Here is a 26,750-nt window from a genome sequence, read left to right on the forward strand (position 1 = left end):
TCTTTCAGGAGTGCTAGTTCTGCTGGGTTCGCAGGAGAGCTTCTGTAAAGTTTGGAAGGTAGGAGACGAAGTACTGGCAGAAGTAAAGCTGTGAGGACGGGGCGTGAGTCGTGCTCGGGTAGCTCAGTTGATAGATCACTTGCCCACGAAAGGCAAAGGTCCAGAGTTCGAGTCTCGGTCCGGCCCACAGTTTTAATCTGCCAGGAAGTTTCATAGGAGGAGGTATACTTGGAAAAAGCTCGGAGATTCGGGGAGATTTCAGTTACATTTCATCATGGTCAGGTAGAGATTCCAAATACAGATATTGGACTGTATGCCGTACCCAGGAGCTGATATAGACTTAGATCACAATTTCTTAGTGAGTAAGAGTAGGCTGAAATTTAAGAGACTAGTCAGGAAGAATCAGTGATCAAAGAAGTGGGATACGGAAACACTAAGGAATGAAGAGACACGCTTGAAGTTCTCTGAGACTATAGGTACTTCGATGATAAATAGGTCAGTAGACAGTTCACGTGAAGAGAAACACACTTCTCTAAAAAGGTCAGTCAGGGAAGTTGGGAAGAAAACACTTCGGTACAAAGAAGGTAACTGCGAAGAAACCATAGGTAACCGAAGAAATACTTCAGTTGATCGATGAAAGAACAAAGAACAAAAATGTTCAGGGAAATTCAAGAATACAGAAATAAAATTCACTCAGGAACGAAAGAAATAGGTAGCGCAGGGAAGCTAAGGCAAAATGGCTGCATAAAACGTAAAGACACCGAAAAAGAGATGATTGTCGAAAGGACTGACTCAGCGTATAGAAAAGTCAAAAGAATCTTCAGTGCAATTAAAAGCAAGGGTGATAACATTAAGAGTGCCAGAAGAATTCCACGATTAAATGCAGAGGAAAGAGTGGGTAGGTGAAGACAGTATATTGGAAGCTTGTATGAGAGGGAAGATGTGTCTGATGACATAATAGAAGAAGAAACAAGTCAGTCGACATAGAGAAGATAGGAGATCCAGTATTAGAATCAGAATTCAAAAGAACCATGGAAGTCTTAAGATTGAATAGGCAGAACGGATAGATAATGTTCCATCAGAATTCCTAAAGTCGTCGGGGGAAGTGGCAATAAAACGACTATTCACGCTGATGTGTAGAATGCATGAATTTGGCGACATATATCTAGTTGTGGAAAAACATCATCCACACAGTTTCCAAAATTGCAAGAGCCGAAAAGTGCGAGAGTTATCGTACAATCAGCTTAACAGATCATGCATTCAAGTTGCTGAGAAAAATAATATACAGAAGAATGAAAAGAAAATTGAGTATGTGTTAGATGATGATCAGTTTGGATTTTGGAAAGATAGAGGCACCAGAGAGGCAATTCTGATGTTGTGGATGATAATGGAAGCAAGGCTAAAGAAAAATCAGGACACTTTCATTGGATGTATCGACCTGGGAAAAGCGTTCGACAATGTAAAATGGTGGAAGATATTCCAAATTCTGAGGAACAGAGGGGTAAGCTACAGGAAAAGATGAGTGACATACAATGTGTACAAGAACCAACAAGGAACAATAAGAGTGAAAGCCCAAGAACGAAGTGCTCCGATTAAAATTGATGTAATACAGGACTGTAATCTTTCGCCCCTGCTGTTCATTCTATACATCGAAGAAGCAATGACGGAAATAAAAGAAAGGCTCAAGAGCGGCACTGAAATTCAAGGTGAAAGGATAAGATAACCTGATTACATATGTATCCTCAGTGAAAGTGAAGAATTACAGGATCTGCTGAATGGAATGAACAATCTAATGAGTACGGCATACGAACTGAGAGCAAATCAAAGAAAGCCGAAAGTAACGAGAAGTAGCAGAAATCAGAAGAACGAGAAACTTATCAGGATTTATGGTAACGAAATAGTGGAAGTTCAGAAATTACTCTACATAGACAGCAAAATAATCTATGACCGACGGAGCAAGGAGGACAAAAACAGCAGACTGCCGCTGGCAAAAAGGGCATTCCTGGCCAAGTGAAGTCTACTAGTATCAAATAGACCTTCATTTGAGAAAGAAATTTCTGATAATGTACGTTTGGAGCATAGAACTGTGTGATAGTTAAACATCGACTGTGGGACAACCGGAACAGAAAAGACTCGAAGTATTTGCAACGTGGTGTTACAGACGAATGTTGAAAATTATGTGGATTGACAGGGTAAGGAATTAGGAGGTTGTGCGCAATATCGGAGAGGAAAGGAATATTTGGAAAACGCTGACAAGGAGAAGGGGTTGAATGGTAGGACATCTGTTAAGACATCAGGGAATGACTTCCGTGGTACTAGAGGGAGCTGTAGAAAGCAAAAACTGTGGAGGAATACAGAGATTGGAATACATCCAGCAAATAACTGAGGACATAGGTTGCAAATGCTACTCCTTTTGTTTCTTTGTAAGTCGTATTCCATCTGTAACACCCTTATCGTCAACTGTATGTTAAGTACTAACCTTCCTTTCCTTCGGGAGCTCGGATATTTTCCGTACGCACGAGCGAAGATGTGGAATTTGACAGATGAATTATTTCCCTAATAAGGCTGGACAGCGTTGTATCGCGCCAGTTTAGAATACCGAGCTAGTCCTAGTTTTGTTTACCACGAGTATAAGCATTTTATGAAACACTGGTTATTGTAAAACTCTAGCCGGTTCTACTTCTCTTTTTTTAAAAAAAGTAAAATGGGTAGTTTTTTCTTTGTCCCAACATTCTTCATTTACACAGACAAAACCGAGACGACAGGAGGAAACGATCTCGGCCTTGCAGTGAATAATACTTAGTTCTCCTTTGGGTGAAGGCTTTTAGTTAAGGTTTTTGCACTGAGTGGTTCCACACCTTAAGCAACTTTCTGAGACATCTACGAATCAGCCATCTATTCCTAACAACATCTGTCATAAATTTCTTTTTAAATCAAGAAATAAATATCTTTAGTCACGAGAAAAGGAGGAAATAAGGTGCATCGTCTATCAATTCAAATTTCAATTTCCATAGCTTTCTCATCAACTTAGAAAACCTATGTCTTTTTCAATCGCCGTACCTCCCCAGATATGGTTTGTCCGTATTATTGATACGTGCGTAAAATTCTTCACCTGATTTTAGCGCTCATTAATCGTAAAGATTAAGAAGTACCCCATGTGCATTCCATAAAGCACGCAACGCGGCCACTTATAACGGAAATGGCTGCCCTATGTCAATGATGCTGGGAACACAGTGTCCGCTTACTTTTGCAGTTTTCAATACTTGCCGGACGATAGTTGCCTGAAGTAAACACGTGCAGTTCTCGTTTTAAACAAATTTTCAACTCATCGCTAAGGTTTAGTAAACTAATTCTTTAGTCCGATTTTAGCTTCCGTGATTATATGAAAGCAATGTGTCATCGTAGGGAAAACGGAACTTTTAACGGAAATATCATTTCTCTTCATAAAGTAAGCTATAGATGATTTCTTTGCGGAATTACGCTGCTTTCATTCGTATTTTCAATATACTTACTAAGAATATTGTGACTCGCATTGGACGCATTTCCGCTGCGTCAGCAGATGAACGGTAGGACATGCAGAGGGAGACATATTTGAGTCCATAGAATGCACTCCTCCGACATGGAAGCGTGATTAAAGCGTTTAGTCGATGAGTAATTGCTAGTCTCCAGTTAATGTAATTGATTCTGTCGTCTTATGGGGCCTTTTTATTCACAAACGCTGTATCCCACTGCCGTAGCATCACGGAAATCAGCAGGATATTTATGAGACATAGTTACAAAATTACAACTATCTGTGTGTGACATCCTATCGACGCTGAGTCAAAGTGGTCTGTGGTATTCCCCAACAACGGTGAAGAATATTAAAACGGAGGTGTAGCAGCATTAATGAACATTGTACGGTTTATCGTGAGCTTCACTCTACAGCAGTGATTTCCTACCTGGGGATAATTACCCCCTTAAGGACAAAGTCTAATTTTCTGAGTGGTGAAAGCAAAAGCGTTCACTTGTGTTTCTGTCACGAAACTGAATTACTTTTAAAAGATAATTACTATTATCACTATTTCTTAGGACTGCAGTACCAGTTACGTAAGTTAGCAGTAATTTGAATTTTTTCCAAATACTAGTTTTAACGCTTGACATAATTTTCTGGCGGTTACAGCGTTTGAAACAACTGTAGCGACATTTCCCTCACGTAGTCCACTCACTATATACATACTTCACACTTTGTACCATGCATCTATGACAGTAAACTTGAGAAATATGAATCACACATGCTTAAAAATCTCTTCAAAATGCCTCGTCCAAGTTGTAGGTAGACCAGAAATTGTTTGATTATTGACTTTGCAGCAGTAAAAGAAATAATTGACAGCACAGCAGTAACTATATAATGGCTAGTAACTGCAGTCTGGCCCGCTCTATATCATTATTGTCATTATTACCGTTACTGTTATTATTAGCAGTGTTCAGACACAGACCATTAGCAGCCAAAAGTCTTCCATTTTCTACCATTGCAGAAATAAGGAGAACACCACTCAAGTGATTTACAAATAGTAGGCCTGCATGTAGTGCAAACACTTTAACTTGGTTGATTTAAATGGGGACGGAAGGTATGGGTGAAGCGCGTGCCGCTAGGGAGACGATTGGTGCAGAGTAAGCACGTTCTGTAACAAGTGTCTATCCTCAACGTGAATAGTGAAGTTGTCTTTCTAAGAAGTACTTTTAGGTAACCTTCGCAATCCACTGAGCATTGCTTCATAATTCTGTGAAAAAACGCTAGAAATAAGTCGTACCCATTGCCTCATAGACTCATTCGTTCGAGTATTAATGAAACATCTTCAAAAACTAAAGATCATTAATCTTTCCTCTCTTCAAACACTTAAAGAAAATTCTTTTTCATATTAAGGTTTAATTAGTTGCTAAAGATGTTGATGCTGGTGGAGGGAGGGGAATACTAATTAATATTTGATTGCAGTCAGGGCTAAAGGTCTCGGAAAGGTTGGCAACCACTGCTCTACAGAGAATAATACGTTAAAGGATCATCGACCTTTAACATGTTCCTTTATGGCAGCCAGTATCCGAAGACGTTTTCTGTACAGAGAAACTAGTGATGATGCGAATAATAAGTAGCATGCAGCGGTTTATCTGTACACCAGCATCTAACGATTGTTGTTCCTCAGCAGGTGACTTCTTTCCACTATTATTGTACATTAACATTTATTTAAAACTCTGAACACGTTCCTGGGTATTCTATAATAATGTGTGAAATTGTCACGTATTAGGTCTTTCAAATAATTAATTATATCTGTGTTGGGAGCGTAACAATGTTTCACTATATCTTATTAAAGTATTACACCTGTTAACTATTCAGATTATGTATATGTCTGATGCATATTTCAACGTAAATAAAAGTGTCCTAAAGCAACAGCTACTGGAGATTCAAGACATGTACACAACGACGTACAGAAATTAATATACCTGTAATACGAAATGTATTCATTTATCAGTATTTATAGCTTGTATTAACAATATTATTTTTTTCAGGTAAAAACGGGAGAAAGACCAGTCTCTCACGATGGAAGGTATGTAAACAAATTATGAACTAAAAATAATGGTATTTAGTTCAATAATGAACATTTATATGTTACGTTATAGTCAAAAGACAAATATTCTCGTATTCACTGTTTATAAAGGACTTGGACTTTTTGGACTACGAAAACTGAACCGCAAGCGAAATGGAATTCCAAATATAGTATTTCAGAAATATTAGTGTAACATTTCGACATATAAATTACACACACAGAACATCATTTCTCGTATGTGACTTTCACAAACAGCAGTGCATACTCAGTGGAAAACTTTGAACTGAATTTCCATTGACTTCTGTATGCTTGTATATCAAAGTATTTGTGTAGCAAACAATATTCCATAATATCTAGATAAAAACAACGGAGCTCTATTAATTAAATTGACTCTTATGTTAGTTAGTGGATAAATCATTGTGAGTACGAGTAAAAATTTGTATATCAACAAACAAAATTTCCATTTAACCAGGAATTACAACAACCTGAAAACGAGATTCGTTACATTGCCGGTACAGAGCGGTCACTTTTGTGAGCCATAATCATTAATTACACAGCCCAACGGAAAAAAATTGTTTTGAGTCACAATATTCTTTCTTCTTGTTTTGTGCACTGAATCCATATGTGATTCCAGCCTTTTTCCATCTTGTACAAATTTGTCACAATGTGATATCGTTATAAGCTAGAAAATTAGTAAAATTTATGTACTCGGAATGAAAATAATTTAATTTTTCAACAAGAATATAGATTGTATTGATGTATAAAACTGAATACAAATCTTTATTACACTGACAGTAACCGTCAATTAGCTAATATTTCCTTTCCTCATTCGTGTTACGGCTTCTGATATACTTTTTCTCCGTTGACTTGCCAGATGTACGTCTCGGTAAAATGACTAATTGATATCTCCAATTACACAGGTATCCCAGCGATCCCGATATCTTCCCTTTCGTAGCTTTAGCTTTGTTTGATGAAGACGCTCACCTTGTTGCTCACTGATATCACCCATATTGTAAGTGGAAATGAACGATGGTGACACTTCAGAAAGTGACCCTTGAGGCTCTTCAAACAGCATAATATCTTAAACTTTCCCAGCATGATGGCTACATCAGAAATATAAAGTGAGTCCTGCTTGTTGCCTAAAAAGTGAGCAACAACGTCCTTGAATGACGTCCAAGCCTCCGTCCCGTTCGCAGTCATTTTCTAATACGAAGTTGAAATCAAACATTCTCGTTGATCATCGCGTTTATCTCCACAGTATGGAAAGTAACCTTTCTATACACAATATTTAATGTTTCTTCGCGTTTTATAGTAACAATCATACCAAAAATGGAACAAAAACAGTAGCAACATTTTTTCAAACATGACTAGTCTTGTACGAAATAGTGGAGCGTAAAGTTACGTTATTACGAAAGGAACAGTTGTAAATAAAGAAGAAGAATCAGAGAGCTTGTCATTGTAGTCACGATATGCACTAATCAGTGCAACCATTGTCACCCGCATGATATACTGTACTATTTGATGTGACTGAAACAGGGCATTAAATATGCAGGGTGTTTCACGTAACGTGCTTTGCTTATGCTTGTCGACGAAGTTTGTCGCTCCTTCCTCAGTGAACTTAAAATGTCTTCCTCCAACACATTTCCTTAGATGTTAGAACAGATGGAAATTAAATGGTCCCACATCTAGTAAATAGGCCAGTTGTTCCAACAGTTATTTCTTTGGATACCTCAGTTTCTATACCGTTTGTGGAATAGTGCAGTATGCTGATGAAAGATATTTTTTCTTTCCATTGAAGTAATGTCACCGTATCACCTATTTTTGCACAACTTTGGTTCATAATATGATCAAAACGTCTGCATCTAGTTTTTATAGTTTGTAAACACTTAGTACAACCCCTTTTGCAACCAAGAAAACCACAGCGACAACATTCCAGATAAAATCCTAGTGCAAAGCCACTTTGTACCAACCTGCTACTTCGTTACGTTTTGTTTTTGGTGTGAAGTGGTGGACATACATCTAATCGATGGTAATACGAGTAAATCAACGCAGCAGATGTTAAAATTATGTTTACACTAGACCAACCATAATTAAAGAACTAGTATTTGGATATGTTATTAGCCAGAAACAATGGCGACACCCATTTCGTTTAAAGATTTATCATAGTCACTTCCTCGTATAATAGTATGTACCGTACTGATTCATCTAATATATATGCCATCCACAGTTACACAGAACTTTAATTGTAGGATTGTTTGATTTTATTTTGGACTCTAACTCTATGTTTTCTTCTGACGTTGCTGTTTTGGGAAATTTATCAACTGGAATAACTTCTGCAGATGTATAGCACGATTGTATTCTACTACCCTTTTCTAACTACTGGAAATAGGAACCAATGTCCCTTTAAAATTTCACCAAATTTCGGTGAATACGCTTTAGCGCTAACTTATTCACAACAAGTGACACTGTTTATCCATTTGAACGAATCACATACTGCTTTGAAAAATCTTCTCGAAGTTATATTTCACTAACGTAATGACATAATAAAAACTGAGTTTCTTTGTTGTCGATGCCATCTTTCTGCGACGCTGCCAGTTTTCACGTTGCTTTCGTCTTTAAATTAATGAACCAACATATGAAAAATATTTCCTCAGGTATCTGTACTGTAATACAAAATGATAAATACTTTTGCTTCGACTTATACACTCCTGGAAATGGAAAAAAGAACACATTGACACCGGTGTGTCAGACCCACCATACTTGCTCCGGACACTGCGAGAGGGCTGTACAAGCAATGATGACACGCACGGCACAGCGGACACACCAGGAACCGCGGTGTTGGCCGTCGAATGGCGCTAGCTGCGCAGCATTTGTGCACCGCCGCCGTCAGTGTCAGCCAGTTTGCCGTGGCATACGGAGCTCCATCGCAGTCTTTAACACTGGTAGCATGCCGCGACAGCGTGGACGTGAACCGTATGTGCAGTTGACGGACTTTGAGCGAGGGCGTATAGTGGGCATGCGGGAGGCCGGGTGGACGTACCGCCGAATTGCTCAACACGTGGGGCGTGAGGTCTCCACAGTACATCGATGTTGTCGCCAGTGGTCGGCGGAAGGTGCACGTGCCCGTCGACCTGGGACCGGACCGCAGCGACGCACGGATGCACGCCAAGACCGTAGGATCCTACGCAGTGCCGTAGGGGACCGCACCGCCACTTCCCAGCAAATTAGGGACACTGTTGCTCCTGGGGTATCGTCGAGGACCATTCGCAACCGTCTCCATGAAGCTGGGCTACGGTCCCGCACACTGTTAGGCCGTCTTCCGCTCACGCCCCAACATCGTGCAGCCCGCCTCCAGTGGTGTCGTGACAGGCGTGAATGGAGGGACGAATGGAGACGTGTCGTCTTCAGCGATGAGAGTCGCTTCTGCCTTGGTGCCAATGATGGTCGTATGCGTGTTTGGCGCCGTGCAGGTGAGCGCCACAATCAGGACTCCATACGACCGAGGCACACAGGGCCAACACCCGGCATCATGGTGTGGGGAGCGATCTCCTACACTGGCCGTACACCACTGGTGATCGTCGAGGGGACACTGAATAGTGCACGGTACATCCAAACCGTCATCGAACCCATCGTTCTACCATTCCTAGACCGGCAAGGGAACTTGCTGTTCCAACAGGACAATGCACGTCCGCATGTATCCTGTGCCACCCAACGTGCTCTAGAAGGTGTAAGTCAACTACCCTGGCCAGCAAGATCTCCGGATCTGTCCCCCATTGAGCATGTTTGGGACTGGATGAAGCGTCGTCTCACGCGGTCTGCACGTCCAGCACGAACGCTGGTCCAACTGAGGCGCCAGGTGGAAATGGCATGGCAAGCCGTTCCACAGGACTACATCCAGCATCTCTACGGTCGTCTCCATGGGAGAATAGCAGCCTGCATTGCTGCGAAAGGTGGATATACACTGTACTAGTGCCGACATTGTGCATGCTCTGTTGTCTGTGTCTATGTGCCTGTGGTTCTGTCAGTGTGATCATGTGATGTATCTGACCCCAGGAATGTGTCAATAAAGTTTCCCCTTCCTGGGACAATGAATTCACGGTGTTCTTATTTCAATTTCCAGGAGTGTACATTGACTAAATCGTCTACCAGATGAGTCAAGGCACTATTATGACGGACAAATCCACTTGATCGGAATTGACATGCTTTCTTGAAATTGTCAAATGCGACACTATCTCTCGTGCCAGAAATCTGACTAGTCTCGAGACGTCAATTATTTGTCAAGTCCAGTGTGCACAAAACCTTTTTAAACATCAAATCTACAATTGTAGCGATAAAGGAAAATGAAATAACAACAATACCTACTCGTAATCAATGATAGCAAGTAACAAGTATTTTTGAAAGCAGTAGGAGACGCTTATGTCAGTCTTGTTAAATCATCATAAAAAGGAATTTTCAACTTATTATGTATCTATACAATTTTATGTCATCGCCACAATAGTATAGTTTTCAAATACGAAAGGTTTCATGAAATATACACAATGGGTACTGTGGAGATAAAATATAGCATAATAAAATCATCATCTATTTTCTGCATTAACGAATTTATCAAAATAAAACTTACATGCGTAATAAAAATCTGTAAAATATCATTGAAAGATATCCCTTGAATTTTACTTACACAATTTATTAGAACCAGGTGCTAATGACCTGTGTAGTGTTGAAGAATCACCCTCATATAAACATCGATGTCCATAGGTTTCGTCTCATTGAGTACTCTATTTCAATTGTTCCAGTCGTTGCTGAATAAGCTGAAGGGATATTCAAAAGTGAAAATCTTCTTTAAGGGCTAAACTTCTGACATGCTGTTAACCAAACGGAACTAGGTGGCAAATGGAGAGGGCTCATAGAGGTGACATACTAGATTTAATGTAGAACAATGTAATTACTTATCTTGTTTCGTTGGTGTTGGTTGTCCTAACACTCTAACAATGCCTTAGCGTAATGCTATAGTTCACAATCAACTGAACCATAAAATCATTGTTAACCTACAGTCCAACCATAAAGGAAAACAAATTTTAGCAGTCAGCAGTATGAAAATTCGCTCATCGGTACACGCCGCACAGTTAACTGCAATCGGAACTCTAAACAGGATCAGCAGGGTCCTGTCGAGTCTTGGCCTGAGTCTAGTATACAAAGCAGTGAAAATGTGGTATCCAAAGATGAGTACCAGACGCAACCTGTACGACCATTTACACCGAAAAGCATTACATACAGAAATTATTTCGCTGCTCTCAGCATGTCCATGATTTCAGCAGAGTGTTCCACGACATTACTCCGCACCAGCTTCTTCTAGCGCGCTCACCGCACGGTCCGTGGTGAACGTATTGCTAGAAGTTCACATTCGGCTAGTACGCTACCACTACTTAATGCGACGCTGTGGTTTCGTCCGCTGAGTCAGGCTAGGATGTAGTAGTATCAAGACATATGCTCATACCCATCATCTTCATTGCCATAGTGATTAATTTAGCCCACTGGACAAATTAGGAACCACCCTCGTAAAAGAGCACAATGCTTGCTTGCTTTGCAGCATTGTAGATAGCGTAGAAGTGGAACCGGGTGATCATACGACCTTTCACCGTTGTAAGTCGTGTCAGTAAAGTGGTACGTATGTTCCTGTCTGTTGTCTGCAATCAGCGCAATATTATGAGTCGACGTGAAGACGTGACAGAGCAGAAGAAAGCAGGTACCATGTCTGTACGTGCCAGTGACCACACGGCAACGAAGCTGCCGTTTTTTTATGGATTAGTGTAGATTGTTCACTGTATTTGCAAGATACGGTGTACTACTCATGGACATACAACACGTGGTAAGAACAGAGGTCGTAAAATGATCCTAGCCCAAGGAAACCTCCCCATCGCACCCCCCTCAGATTTAATTATAAGTTGGCACAGGGATAGGCCATGAAAAACTGAACACAGATCAATCGAGAAAACAGGAAGAAGTTATGTGGAACTATGAAAAAATAAGCAAAATATACAAACTGAGTAGTCCATGCGCAATGTATGCAACATTTAGGAGAGTGCGAGCTTACGAGCGCCGTGGTCCCGTGGTTAGCGTGAGCAGCTGCGGAACGAGAGGTCCTCGGTTCGAATCTTCTCTCGAGAGAAAAGTTTAATTTTTTATTTTCAGGCAATTATCAAAGTTCAGGCTCTCACACATAATCAACTTCGCTCTCCAAAATTCCAGGGCATGTTCAGATTTGCTTGGACATATGCACAATTTTACGGTCTACACACGGAAACATTTGAAAACGTAAAAAAACATATGTTTTGACAGAGCACAGGGAAAACTGTGCGACTGTGAAACTGTTGCATTCATTTGTTGCAGTTTATGTGACAAACTCTTGTGTTTTCATCACTTTTTTGGGAGTGATTATCACATCCACAAGAAAACCTAAATCGGGCAAGGTAGAAGAATCTTTTTACCCATTCGCCTAGTGTGCAAGTTAGGTGGGTCGACAACATATTCCTGTCATGTGACGCACATGCCGTCACCAGTGTCGTATAGAATATATCAGACGTGTTTTCCTGTGGAGGAATCGGTTGACCTATGAACTTGCGATCAAATGTTTTCGGTTCCCATTGGAGAGGCACGTCCTTTCGTCTACTAATCGCACGGTTTTGCGGTGCGGTCGCAAAACACAGACACTAAACTTATTACAGTGAACAGAGACGTCAATGAACGAACGGTCAGATCGTAACTTTGCGAAAATAAAGAAAGTAAAATTTTCACTTGAGTGAGAACTCGAACCCAAGACCTCTCGTTCCGCAGTTGCTCACTCTAACCACGGGACCACGGCGCTCCTCAGCTTACATTGTCCCTAATGTTGCATATCTTGCTCATGGACTACTCAGTTTGTATATTTTGCTTATTTTTTCATAGTTCCACACAACTTCTTCCTGGTTTCTCTATTGATCTGCGTTCAGTTTTTCAAGGCCTATCCACTGTGTCAATTTATAACTAAATCTGAGGGGGGTGCGATGGGGAGGTTCCCTTGTGAGACGGGTGTCACGTCTCGTAAGTGTAAATCAGCTTCAAACACAACAGAAATTGCTATTCTCAATGAATACATGTCTATCTCAACCACTTTCCTGGCCAACAGTAGGAAGGGAACTGCATGGAATAGATATTTGATGTCGAGCACCTCATAAAAGGACATTTGTTCACAGCGGCACGTAAAGCTGTTAGTCTTAAATGGGCCGGTCAAAAGAGCAACTGGACAGCAGTTAAGTGGGGATGTGTACCGTGGCCCAAAGAGTCACACTTTGGCTCTTTTCAAATTAACGCGAGGCGGCGAGTAACGAACAGCCCATAAGACGTTTAGCTCTTACTGCGTGGAGGGTGCAGTTCGGTCGGATATGGTTCTGTTATGCTTTGGTTTGGGGGTGTTCTTCGTACCATGACTTGGGTCCACTCATACAGTTGCTCATTTTTTTCAAGATTCCGGCCGACCAAGTATTGTGCTTTATCTTACAGTATGGTGTGGACACTCCCGTCTTTCAAGATGACAACAGCTCTGTGCAAAGGGGAGCATGCTCACGTTCCCGATGTGACGAACTCTCAAGTACATTGTCGCACGTCGACTGGCCCGCTAAATCACTTGACATTAACTACACAGTAAATGATTGAGACAATATGCAGCATTGAGTGGAACGTAGGTCTCAACATCATCACAATTTGGTAGTTAAACGTTAAAATAGCATTCAGCTGCATTGGCATAAATGAAAACGTTCCTCGCCAAACTGAGACCATTATCAAAGCTACTGTATGTTTTATAGGATGTTAATTAATTTTTTGTCAGTTGCGTTTAAACTGTCTTACAAAAATGTTCAAATGTGTGTCAGTTCGTAAGGGACCAAACTGCTGAGGTCATCGGTCCCAAGACTTACACACTACTTAAAGTAACTTATGCTACGAACAAAACACAAACCCGTGCTCGAGGGAGGACTCGAACCTCCGACGGGAGGGGCCACGCAGTCTATCACATGGCGCGTGAAACCGCGCGGCCACTCCGCGTGGCAACTGTCATACAAAATATATCAAAAAAGCTATAGCGTTCATCTGGTATACATAAATAATACACTGTCCAGACACATTAACGTGACCTCCTGGTAATAGCCTGATTAACCACATTTTTCAGCGTGGATCGCTCCGAGACGTGCAGGAATAAAATGAGTGAGATGAAGATATTGACAGGGATGTAGAGTCATGCCGCATCCAGTGGCGTGGCCATCTGCGTTCTCGGTTGAGGATCCATGGCTAGAACAGCCCGATCGAGGTGGTCCCACAGATTCTCGAATATTTTTGAATCAGGACAGCGTGGCGGCCACGGAGTAACGGTAAACTCACAGTGGTGCTCTCCGAAACTTGCACGTACGCTGCTAGCTGTGTGATAAATTGCATTGTCCTGCTGGTAGATGCCGTCGTGGCGAGGAAAAAGAAACTCCATGTTGGGGTGGACGTGGTTCCCAAGAATAGATGCATACTTACGTTGATCTGTTGTGCCTTCCAGAATAACGAGAACACCCAGAGAATGTCACGAAAATATTCCCTCGATTATAACACTCCCTCCTCCAACTTGGACTCTATCGAAGATTGTTGCAAGGTATTTGCTTTCAGACGTTTGACGCCCGTACGCGCCAACTGCCATTTCTCCAATAGCGATTAAAACGGGACTTACTAAAAAGACAACCTGCCACCCCTCAGCGGCATTCCAGTTGCGGTGTGCAAATTCGAGCCTTCGTCGCCTATGAACAGCAGTCAGTATGGGTGTGTTAACCTGAAGCATGCACAGCAACGATCGCTGAACGGTCGCTGAACGGTCGCTGGGAACACAGTGTTTATAGCCCCTTTGTTCATCTGGGCGGTCAGTTGCTCAACAGTTGCACATCTGTTGGCCCGTATACATCTCCGTAGCCATCATTGAACCCTGTCATGTATGGGCCATACCGCGAGGGATTAGCCGAGCGGTCTGAGGCGCTGCAGTCATGGACAGTGCGGCTGGTCCCGGAGGAGGTTCGAGTCCTCCTTCGGGCATGGGTGTGTGTGTTTGTCTTTAGGATAATTTAGGTTAAGTAGTGTGTAAGCTTAGGGACTGATGACCTTAGTAGTTAAGTCCCATAAGATTTCAGACACATTTGAACATTTTTTATGGGCCATAGTGCACCGTTGTAGCTCCGGATCAGTTTTGGAAAGCGCCAGTTTGGCATGCAAGGTTTACAAAAAAATAGTTCAAATGGCTCTGAGCACTATGGGACTTAACTTTTAAGGTCATCAGTCCCCTAGAACGTAGAACTACTTAAACCTGACTAACCTAAGGACATCACACACATCCATGCCCGAGGCAGGATTCGAACCTGCGACCGTAGCGGTCGCGCGGTTCCAGACTGTAGCGGTTAGAACCGCTTGGCCACACCGGCCGGCCAAGGTTTACACTTGAGGTGGAAAAAGTCATGAGACAGCGATATGGACACATACAGCTTACGGTGGTACTCAGGTGATTCATGTGAAAATGTTTCCGACGTGATTACGGCCACACGACAGGAATGAACAGAATCTGAACGCGGGAGGGTAGCTGCAGCTATACGGATTAGACATTACACTTCGGACATCATTACGGAATTCAATATTCTGAGATCCACATTGTCAATAGTGTGCCGAGAATACTAATTTTCAGGAATTACCTCTTACTACGAACAATGCAGTGGCCGACGGCCTTCACATGGCGACCCGAGAGCAGCAGCGTTTGCATACAGTTGTCAGTACTAGCAGACAAGCAGCACTACGTGAAATAATCGTAGAAATCAATGTGATACGTACGACTAACGTACCCTTTGGAACATTGCGATGGAATTTGGCGTTAATGGGCTATGGCAGAAGACGGCCGATCCGAGTGCCTTTGCTAACAGCACGACATCGCCTTAAACGCCCCTCCTGGGCTCGTGAACATATCGGTTGGATCCTAGGCGACTGGAAAACCGTGGTCTTGTGAGAAGAGTTTAGATTCAGTTGGTAAGAACTGATGGAGGGGTTTGAGTGTGGCGCTTATCCCACGAAGCCGTGTACCCAAGTTGTCAACAATGCACTGTGCAAAGCTGGTGGTGGCTTCATAATGGTGTGATCTGTGTTTAGGTGGAATGTACTGGGTCCTCTGGATGTTCGGCTACTTGGAGACCATTTGCAGCCACTGATGGACGTCATGTTCCCAAACGACGATGGGATTGTCATGGATGATAGTGCGTCATGTCAAGGGCCACAACTTCTTACGATTGGTTTGAAGAACATTCTGAACAGTTGAACGAATGATTTGGCACTCAGATCGCCTAATGTGAATCCCATCGAACATTTATGAGACGTAATCGAGAGGTCCGTTTGTGCACAAAATCTTGCACCAGCAATACTTCCGCAGTTATGGACGGTTATAGAGACAGCATGGCTCAGTATTTCTGCAGGTTTCCAACGACTTGTTAAGTGCATGTCAAGTCGAGTTGCTGCACTACGCCAGGCAAAACAAGATCCGGCACGATATTAGGAGGTAATTCATGAATTTTGTCGTCTCAGTGTACTCTACAGATTATATATAACGGTAGTATCTGTTCCCGAAAGAACATTTACCGTTGATGACCATGCAGCTTTGCTAGATTGAAATGATCATTAAATGGACACCCTAGCTGCAAACAGGCGTTGATATACTTCATAGGGGACATGTTTAAAATGTGTGCCCCGACCGGGACGCGAACCCTGGATCTCCTGCTTACATGGCAGACGCACTATCCATCTGAGCCACCGAGGGCACAGAGAATAGTGCTCCTGCAGGGACTTATCCGTTGCACGCTCCCCGTGAGGCCCACATTCCCAACATGTCCACACCACTACATTCGTAGTGCGCCTAATAGATGTTTGCCCATCATACTAGAATCTAGAGGTGTGGACATGTTGGGAATGTGGGCCTCACGGGGAGCGTGCACAGGATAAGTCCCTGCAGGCGCACTATTCTCTGTGCCCTCGGTGGCTCAGATGGATAGTGCGTCTGCCATGTAAGCAGGGGATCAAAAATGGTTCAAATGGCTCTGAGCACTATGGGACTTAACATCTGTGGTCATCAGTCACCTAGAACTTAGAACTACTTAAACCTAAGGACATCACACACATCCATGCCCGAGGCAGGATTCGAGCCTGCGACCGTAGCAGTCACGCGGTTTCAGACTGAAGCGCCTAGAACCGCACGGCCACACCGGCCGGCTAAGCAGGGGATCTCGGGTTCGAGTCCCGGTGGGGGCACACATTTTCAACATCTCCCCAAGGAAGTATATCAACGCCTGTTTGCAGCTAGGGTGTCCATTTAATGGTCATTTACTCTACAGATACATCGCTCCGCTTCCGAGTTATGACAACGACTATACTGTTTTCCGCATCCGCCCATACATTTTCCACACATTTTATATATCCTCCACTGCTAGCGCCGCCAGTTTCCATCTGTAAGTGGTTATTGCTGTTGACGTCGAACATAGGCTGTGCTCACGTTACTGTAACTGGACCGTGTAGAATCCAATGTAGCAGAATTGGTGGACTATAGCCTAAGTTCTAGAGCTTAAGATCTGATCTTGTGCTGGCTTATTACACAGGAGAGCTGACTGACGGCTGTTTGCAGTTCTGCGTGCACGCGGACAAGCGGCAGATGCTGCAGGAACTGACGCGGTCGTTGCAGCAGCGGCCCACCAAGGGCCACGTGCTGTGGGAGTTGGCTGGCTGCATCTGCTCCGCCGTGGGCGCAGACGGCTACCGCCTCTACCTGGCAGACCGCGGCGACCCCGACCTGCTGGGCCTCTACCTGGGACAGGACGACAGGTCTGCACACAATTCCAGCCTATAATGCCCTGATATCTGCCTACCACGAGCAGGGCCTTGTAATAAGAGGCGATCAAAAAGTTTCTGTTCGAAGGCCGTACAGTCCAGAATCGGTATGACAGTCAGGCAAAACCACCGTGAGCGTTGAGGCAATAATTCCGCTGACGCACCAGTCTGAAGATACCCATTTGGTAAAATACCATGGCCTGCTGCTTGAAGAAGTCCGTAACTGCCTACCGGGTCTCTTCGTATCTTCGACAGGTATCGCCAACCCTTCAAGGCCTTTTTTAAGCAAGCAAAGGCATGATAACAGTATGGAGAGATCAGCCTTGTAGGGTGTGAGATCGAGCGTCTCCCACTTGAGTTGCTGTAACTTCTACGTTACGACATTTGAGATGTGGAGACGTGTATTACGGAGCAGCAGCAACCCTTGGTGCGCTATTTCACAAAGGTGGCTTTCTACATACATGCTGCCACATACACATTCTCCAGTATCTACTAGTGTTTGCCCCTCTGCAGCCAAGAAAAAAAATAACAGTACGTTGGTCCTGTTTGGACGCATTTGTTAAAAACATCACCATAGTTCACGTTTCCGCATTCCAGAACGCATGTCGGAAAGACACGAATGTCACACTAATTTCTTGCCTGCATGTCGGTGCTTATATACTCACATCGGAGTCAGGCTACGCTGCATATACGCTATACCAACACCGCCAAGTGGAAACTCTTTGATCGCCCATTTTAATTCAGTTAGACAACTGCGACCTTAATTTTTATGTGAAGTTGGTTTTTACTGGGACCAAATTACTTTTCCAGTGTGTTCTGGAGGTGCCGGGTCTTCTGGAGGTGTTGCAGTTTAGTGGTTAGTGGTTGATTTGTAACGTCCAGAGCTGGTCATCCCACCCTTCAGATTCGCTGTTAAGCTAGTCGCCGCCTTGTCAAATACTCGTAGCCACTAAAGGTCCGCACGAGGTGTAGTGGGACAATAGCCGCTGACTGACTTCTGGTGCAGCAGGCCTGCAAGTTTCCACTGTGCTCGTAGAGCTCAGAAGAGTCGTTGACACTCGAGTGCCCATTGCCACAGTGCTGTGTCGACGGAGGAGGACTTTCTACGAATACTAGGAGACTGAACGTACATTGTGGTGGACAGATCAGGAATATGCTGGAGTTTTCCACTTCGGATAACTTCAAGCCCTGCTTGTTTTTGAATTTTTTTCGGGACTTGCGTCATTTAATGACAGATGTACGCAATGCCCAAACGAAAGATACTGAATATTCTAAAGTTTTCTTTATTTACTTTTCAACAATGGAACTGGCTTGTGATTTATAACTTCATTATATATTTTCAGGGAGCTTATGTAGTTGCCCTTTTTTTGAAAAATTTCCTTGCTGCGCCTTTATTTAGTACTTTTTCAAAAGAGTTTTATAACTTAATTGTCACATAAGAAATTAAGATCCAATACTCTTTCCTGCCAACTTACATTTCATAATAACGTGGGTACCCTTACTGTCTGTAAATGTTTTTCGTTCTGTTTTCACTACTGCTTTGCTCTCATTCAAACGGTTCTTTTTATTTGCATCTACTTTTAACCCCTGCCATGGGTTGTGTGCACTATTAGTGAATGGATGTATTGATGCAGCCAAAGAACAGTGGAACTTTATTAACTCAACACACCAAGTAAGTTCAACATAAAACAGCTTCGGAAGCAACAGAATTAATAGACAGTCCTTATACTATTTATGATACAGTACACAGTAACAGTTTCTTAGCAGGTGCGAGTTGTATCATCTATGCCAGCGAAGTCATTGGGCTGTCCTATGAAGTACCATGATGTCCGTGGTCGAGACACTCTCGACGACTCGGCGCTTCGGACGCAGTATACGAGGCCGTAGACTCGGCTGGTGGCCGGCATAAAGCCCGGAGTGTACTGCACGCTCGGCGAATGGAACTCTATTTGATGGACCGCGTCGCGCTCGACGTTAAGCCTAGGTAACCATGAACTGTGAATTCCTGATGTCGCCTGCCGGAGAACGGATGGCGGCGTTCTATACAGCCCTCCGGCGGAAGAATACCGGCAAAGCGTGTGGACTGCAAGTTACTCACGGAAGAGTGACAATACAGACGATAACACCGCTGCAAACAGCGAACTTACCGCCACCTGGTATCGTAGCGATGCTGGGGTATCATCTTCCGCAGTTGAGTTACTGGCAACTTTGTATTGTGGGAGCTCGCAATGCACCGCTGCGTGGCTGGTGGCTGAACCGTAGGCGCCAGTCGAAGTTCCCGCACCCACATCTACATGATTTCTCCGCAGTTCACACTTAAGTGCCTGGTAGTGGGTTCATTAAACCATCTTGAGACTATTTCTCTACCGCTCCACCACCGAAAAGTTCGCGGGAAAAACGAACGCCTAATTATTTTCCTGAGAGCTCTAATTTCACTTATTTTAGTACAATGATCATTTCTCCTTACGTAGATGGCTGCCAGAAAAATATTTTCGCATTTGGAAGAGAAACTTGGTGAGTGACATTTCGTGAAAAGATCTCGCCACAATGAAAACGCATTTGTTTCATTGACTGTCACCCCAACTCGCGTGTTATATCTGTGACAGTCTCTCCCCTATTTCGCGATATTACAAAACGACCTGACCTTCTTTCAACTTTTTCGATGTCCTCCATCAATCCTATCTGGTCCGTACTACGAAGCAGTACTCTAGAAGAGGACGTACAAGATTAGTGTAGGTACACCCTTTAGTAGATCCTGCATCTTTTAATGTCCTACCAATAAAATGCAGCCTTTGATTCGATTTCCTCACAATATTATCCATATAGCACTACAGCACAAATGCTCACACACGCTGATAACCTCTGAACATACATTTTATTTTGTTATTCCTGCCGAATTATATGAAACCACGATATTTCCGTTACAAAACAGATTTAGAACAAAGAAGTCAGCTGCTGTGAATCGTCTCTTTTCGTTAGTTCAAATGGTTCAAATGGCTCTGAGCACTATGGGACTTAACATCTATGGTCATCAGTCCCCTAGAACTTAGAACTACTTAAACCTAACTAACCTAAGGACATCACACAACACCCAGCCATCACGAGGCAGAGAAAATCCCTGACCCCGCCGGGAATCGAACCCGGGAACCCGGGCGTGGGAAGCGAGAACGCTACCGCACGACCACGAGATGCGGGCTTTTCGTTAGTTGTCTCTCTCCTCCCACGCATCTTTATCACCACTAAACCTTGCTCTACGAACCACCATCCCCTGCATGCTTCCGTTGTTATCCCAATCCGCTCTCTCCTCTGCCCCCTTCTCTCATCCCCGCCCTCTCATTTTTCTCTCACCACTTTCTCTCTCTCTGTTTCTTTCCTCCTTTTTCAGCAGAGAATCCTTTTGTAATCTGGTAAATGGAGAACGTATCAGTCGTGAGAGAAATTATTCTTCTCGATCGTGTTCAGCCGCACCAGATTAAAACCGCGCTTTGCTCTTTTCCTACTCGACTATTTGTCACTGTCCGTCGCTCAATGGGATGTGCACCACTTAGCACTCTGCGCCATTCGAATTCCAGAGAGACTGTAATTCAAAGTACCATGCACGGTTTCATCAACCTGAAACACTAACTTCAGTAATTCTCTCGACATTCTTGTGCGACATCACGTTTCTCAGGATCAAAACCAGATAAAACTGTTCATACATCGAGACTGAGACTGTTATAGTACTAGATTTTAGCTGCAGAAGCTTAGGCAAAAAAGTCTCGGAACTGAGCTTTCTGTAATAAAGCTACGCATAATGCTGTAACCAAATAAACGGTTGTCGCAATGGTATTAGCTGCGGAAAGAAACAGATTATAAAGTTATGGAAAAACATTAGAAGTTTATGTAGAACATTTTAAAATGTTAATAGAAATGCTTCATCATTTAACATTGCTTTCATGGCGGCCTAAGATAAAAATTTTTTTACAGTGATGTTCAGTCTGCGAGACAGAGACTGTACTATTTTTAAATGATTGTTAAATACCGCTCATTTATAGAGAAGCTGCTCTAATTGTGTGACCGAATTGTGTAACCGCAAACTACCTTGTACGTTATAATTAAAGATTATTCCGGAAAACGTATTATATTACTGACTATTGAATAACAAAACCAGCAATATCCAGCTCTTTCTTGGTAAGACACGATACATTGTATAGGTTGACTTACAGAGAAGAGAACAGCAACCAACCACTTTTTATAATGCTGTTCATTTATTTACATAGCCCGTTACCGGTTTCGGACTGACAGGTTCATCATCAGACGGCTTGTTCACGTTAATATACATTTTACATTAGCTTTCATTATTAGTTCTCGCAAATGATGAAATTCCCTTGGGATGGTGGTGCCCTACAAATTAATCATTTAGGAGAAGAAAAAGTGAAAGCTAAAATAAAAAGCTATCTCAACGTGAACAAGCCGTCTGATAATGAACCTGTCGGTTCGAAACCAATAATGGCGCTTATTAAATAAGTACACTACTGGCCATAAAAATTGCTACACCACGAAGATGACGTGATACAGACGCGAAATTTAACCGAGGAAGAAGATGCTGGGATATGCAAATGATTAGCTTTTCAGAGCATTCACACAAGGTTCGCGCCGGTGGCGACACATACAACGTGCTGACATGAGGAAAGTTTCCAACCGATTTCTCATACACAAACAGCAGTTGGCCGGCGTTGCCGGGTGAAACGTTTTTGTGATGCCTCGTGTAAGAGGGGGAAATGCGTACCATCACGTTTCCGACATTGCTAAAGGTCGGATTGTAGCCTATCGCGATTGCGGTTTATCGTATCGCGACATTGCTGCTCGCATTGGTCGAGATCCAATGACTGTTAGCAGAATATGGAATCGGTGGGTACAGGAGGGTAATACGGAACGCCGTGCTGGATCCCAACGGCCTCGTATCACTAGCAGTCGAGATGACAGGCATCTTATCCTCATGGCTGTAACGGGTCGTGCAGCCACGTCTCGATCCCTGAGTCAACAGATTGGGACGTTTGCAAGACAACAACCATCTGCACGAACAGTTCGACGACGTTTGCAGCAGCATGGACTATCAGCTCGGAGACCGTGGCTGCGGTTACCCTTGACGCTGCATCACAGACAGGAGCGCCTGCGATGGTGTACTCAACGACGAACCTGGGTGCACGAACGGCAAAATGTCATTTGTTCGGATGAATCCAGGTTCTGTTTACAGCATCATGATGGTCGCATTCGTGTTTGGCGACATCGTGGTGAATGCACATTGGAAGCGTGTATTCATCATTGCCATACTGGCGTATCACCTGGCGTGATGGTGTAGGGTGCCATTGGTTACACGTCTCGGTCACCTCTCGTTCGCATTGACGGCACTTTGAACAGTGGACGTTACATTTCAGATGTGTTACGACCCGTGGCTCGACCCTTCAGTCTATCCCTGCTAAACCCTACATTTCAGCAGGATAATGCACGACCGCATGTTGGAGATCCTGTACGGGCCTTTCTGGATACAGAAAATGTTCGAATGCTGCCCTGGCCAGCACATTCTCCAGATCTCTCACCAATTGAAAACGTCTGGTCAATGGTGGCCGAGCAACTGGCTCGTCACAATACGCCAGTCACTACTGTTGATGAACTGTGGTATCGTGTTGAAGCTGAATGGACAGCTGATCCTGTACACTCCATCGAAGCTCTGACTCAATGCCCAGGCGTATCAAGGCCGTTATTATGGCTAGAGGTGGTAGTTCTTGGTACTGATTTCTCAGGATCTATGCACCCAAATTGCGTGAAAATGTAATCACATGTCAGTTCTAGTATAATATATTTGTCCAATGAATACCCGTTTATCATTTGCATTTCTTCTTGGTGTAGCAATTTTAATGGCCAGTAGTGTAAACAGCATTATAAAAAGTGGCCGGTTGCTGTTATCTTCTCTGTAAGAGTCAACGTATATTTCGTACACAGCCACGGGCTTAGAATGTAAGTCTTCGACAAAATAGCATGTTTCATTTTGTTTTAGTCGAAAGAATAATTAGAGCTTATTGCATAGAAATGTAATGACAACGAAAACATTCTGAGTCTGTTTTATAGGTATTAACACGCTAATATTTCTACGCTGTATCCAACTCTGTAGCTGAGATCGCTAACGCACTCCATTGCGGTGGAGCTCGACTCGGAGATAGAAGGTTCGAGTCCTGCTGGCGGGAGAAATTACCAGCGTCACTATTTGGCCGGCAAGGGGAGGAGAGGTGTTGGACTAAAGTTCGTGATCGCCAGACTTTGCGTCAGTCTCCTGGTTTGACTTCTAATCCTTGTCATGGTGCCTCGTGATAAGAAGACTTACGACATTGTTGATGGTAATCTTAGTGTGTCGAATGGAGCCGGCCATCCCCTTCCTGCTGTTATAGAGGAGTAAACTACACTACACGAAAAAAAGTGAAGCATTCGGAAGATGGAGAGGGGGGGGGGGGGGGGGGGAGAGAAGAAGAAATTAAACTTCAGGGGTGACAGGATATATGATTATATGACATTACTTCAGTAGTTACAATATCGTGTTAAATTTACAAACAACTTCTCACGTATCGGCATGACGTTGCAGCCCATCTACCATGGATGCATGCACTGATTCGATTAGGAGAGGTGTCATAAGGCAGTTGTACCCTCCACTGAGGCAGTCTAGCCCACAACTGTTGTAACTGATCCTCGGTATGCTGGATACTGTCACTGGGATGAAGCTGACGTGTGAGCTGATCCCACACACGTTCCACCCGGGACAGATCTGGGGCTCCTGCTGACCTCGGCGGTATCTCAGCATCACGTACATAGTCCATTGAGACTCGTACTATGTGTGGACGAACGTCATCCTGTTGAGAAAATGGAACCACAGTACTGCCACATGAGACGTGACACGTGAGGAAGCAGGATGTCCTTGATGTGTCGTTGCGCCGTCCGAGTTCCCTAGCAGCTGTGACTTGAAGTCATACTCTTTGGCTTCCCAGACCATGACGCCAGGAATAAAACCGCTGTGTCTCTCCGAAACATTGTAAGAATGAGACCTCTCCCCTGGTCGCCGCCCAGTTTGCCGACTTTGGTCGTCCGGGGTAGTGCAGAACCGCGATTCATCGCTGAACACAACGTGATGCCATTCACCAGCAATTGATGCTTCTCGATAACGGCACCACTACAAAGCGCCGGCCAGGGTGGCCGAGCGGTTCTAGGTGCTACAGTCTGGAACCGCGCGACCGCTACGTTCGCAGGTTCGAATCCTGCCTCGGGCACGGATGTGTGTGATGTCCTTAGGTTAGTTAGGTTTAAGTAGTTCTAAGTTCTAGGGGACTGATGACCTCAGATGTTAAGTCCCATAGTGCTCAGAGCCATTTCAACCATTTGAACCACTACAAAGCAAACGTCTGTGTTTCGGGGGTAACGACAGCCTACGCATCTGATGTTGTTCACGCTTCTCATATACCCCATCAGGCCTGGTAACAACACCTAACACGAACAGCAATAATACACTCTGGTGACCGTCCAACGTGTCGTAGAGAATTGCAACTCCAATCATTTACATACCCGCCTGTGGTGTGTACGTGTAGGAAATTATATTAACATTTGACCATGACTTCTGAGCACTTCAATTTGTTTTGTCTTGTCGAGTACAATACCGGCGTCGAGTTAGTCCGCCCCATTGTCTCATCATACAACACAAACTAGACACTGTCATTCCAGTACGCAAAACATACACTTGGGACACAACGCTCATGCACTACGTGAAAAGGAGCCATTTGCCATTAGGCCGCTGAACGTACCCCTAGGGGTCTGACAGTGAACAAAGCCAAGCGACTTTCTTAATTCAAAATATTCGGTCCAACATTTTTCTTACTAGTTTGCTCCATAAATGCAGTCCGATTCAGAAAGATCAGTATAATATTCATTTATAGTTACCATGACCATCTCAGTGGATTAGGGCAGAAGCAGATTTCCAGCAGCAAATGTCTCACGTGAAGTAACCAGAATTCGTAGGCTGCGTAATTCTGATGGCCCTTTGGGCGTGCGGGAGGACGGGGGGGGGGGGGGGGGGGGGAGTGGGAGGGGGGAGGCATCTGTATTGTCCTGATTAGAATATCAATTTTTCTTTTACAAGGCCACAATCTTGATTCAGGTGCTCTTTCGTTCCTGCAATACAGTGGGAGACACGTTGCTCATCCGCAGTAGCAAATCGGTACACACACTTAGTTTATTTTCTTTTCTACAATATAGTCGCACATACAGCTTGAGTTATCACGCAAGGTTGACTGAAATCGAGGGAGACTCTTTCCTACACAGAATCGGCATGACGGTGGATGGGTCGGTTCGAGCATTATTCTGTTCACCAGGCAGTCGTCAAGATAATATACGATTTTAGTTCTAAATGCTTGACTCGTTGTGGGACAAATGCAATCATAAAAATGTAACAGAGGAAGAGCCAAATTATTCATGTCTGGTCTTAGGTGCAAGGCCCACATTATAAATAGCAACTGACATGATTTTTTAAAATCGTTGTTTTTTTTATACTACAGCTCATTACCGTTAGCATAAAAACTAAGAATTGGAAGGAAAATTAGCATTTGCCGTATTTTGTTGTTTTGTTGTCAGCAGAATTGATTTTCGGTAACTTAGTGACCATCCTCAGTGTTGTATTATACAATTAAAATTGGTAGGCACTGGTATCAAGCTATAACCACAAGCTTAGAGCGATTTATGTGATCGCTTTAAGCTTGTGGTTATAGCTTGATACCAGTGCCTACCAATTTTAATTGTATAATACAACACTGAGGATGGTCACTAAGTGACCGAAAATCGATTCTGCTGACAATAAAACAACAAAATACGTCCAATGCTGATTTTCCTTCCAATTCCACTTTTTTGTCTTGGTGCACACAACACGCCATGGAGTCGCCAATCAAAAAAACTAAGAAGCTACTGCGTCCTCTAAGAAAAATGCCATGACTGACTTTTTCTTTTATGTTACATTTAAGTGATACCAATTTAACTATACTACATCCCAGGACAGACTCGAACAAAAATGTTCGTTACTTCACATGAGTAAGATATGTCTGCATGGTCTGCTGATTTAACACCCAGATACGAGCCAAGATAAATTAGAATAGAATGTAACATTTATCAGTTAATCTAAAATGCTTCGCTGAGATACAACAATAACTCTGAAAGTATTTATACCGCTATTCACTTACAGTATTTCGC

General features: G+C 43.4%; 1 protein-coding gene across 1 annotated transcript in view; it reads left to right on the top strand.

The window, feature by feature from the left end:
* LOC126253228 (probable 3',5'-cyclic phosphodiesterase pde-5) overlaps positions 1-26,750 on the top strand; it is an 824,318-nt gene that overhangs the window by 528,737 nt on the left and 268,831 nt on the right. Inside the window, exons 4-5 of the mRNA XM_049954419.1 lie at positions 5,542-5,579; positions 17,290-17,486. Of these exons, the coding sequence (XP_049810376.1) occupies positions 5,542-5,579; positions 17,290-17,486 (235 nt within the window). The remainder of the gene's footprint in view (positions 1-5,541; positions 5,580-17,289; positions 17,487-26,750) is intronic.

The sequence above is a fragment of the Schistocerca nitens genome, chromosome 1 (genome assembly GCF_023898315.1).
Source record: "Schistocerca nitens isolate TAMUIC-IGC-003100 chromosome 1, iqSchNite1.1, whole genome shotgun sequence".
NCBI classification, from domain to species: Eukaryota; Metazoa; Arthropoda; class Insecta; order Orthoptera; family Acrididae; genus Schistocerca; species Schistocerca nitens.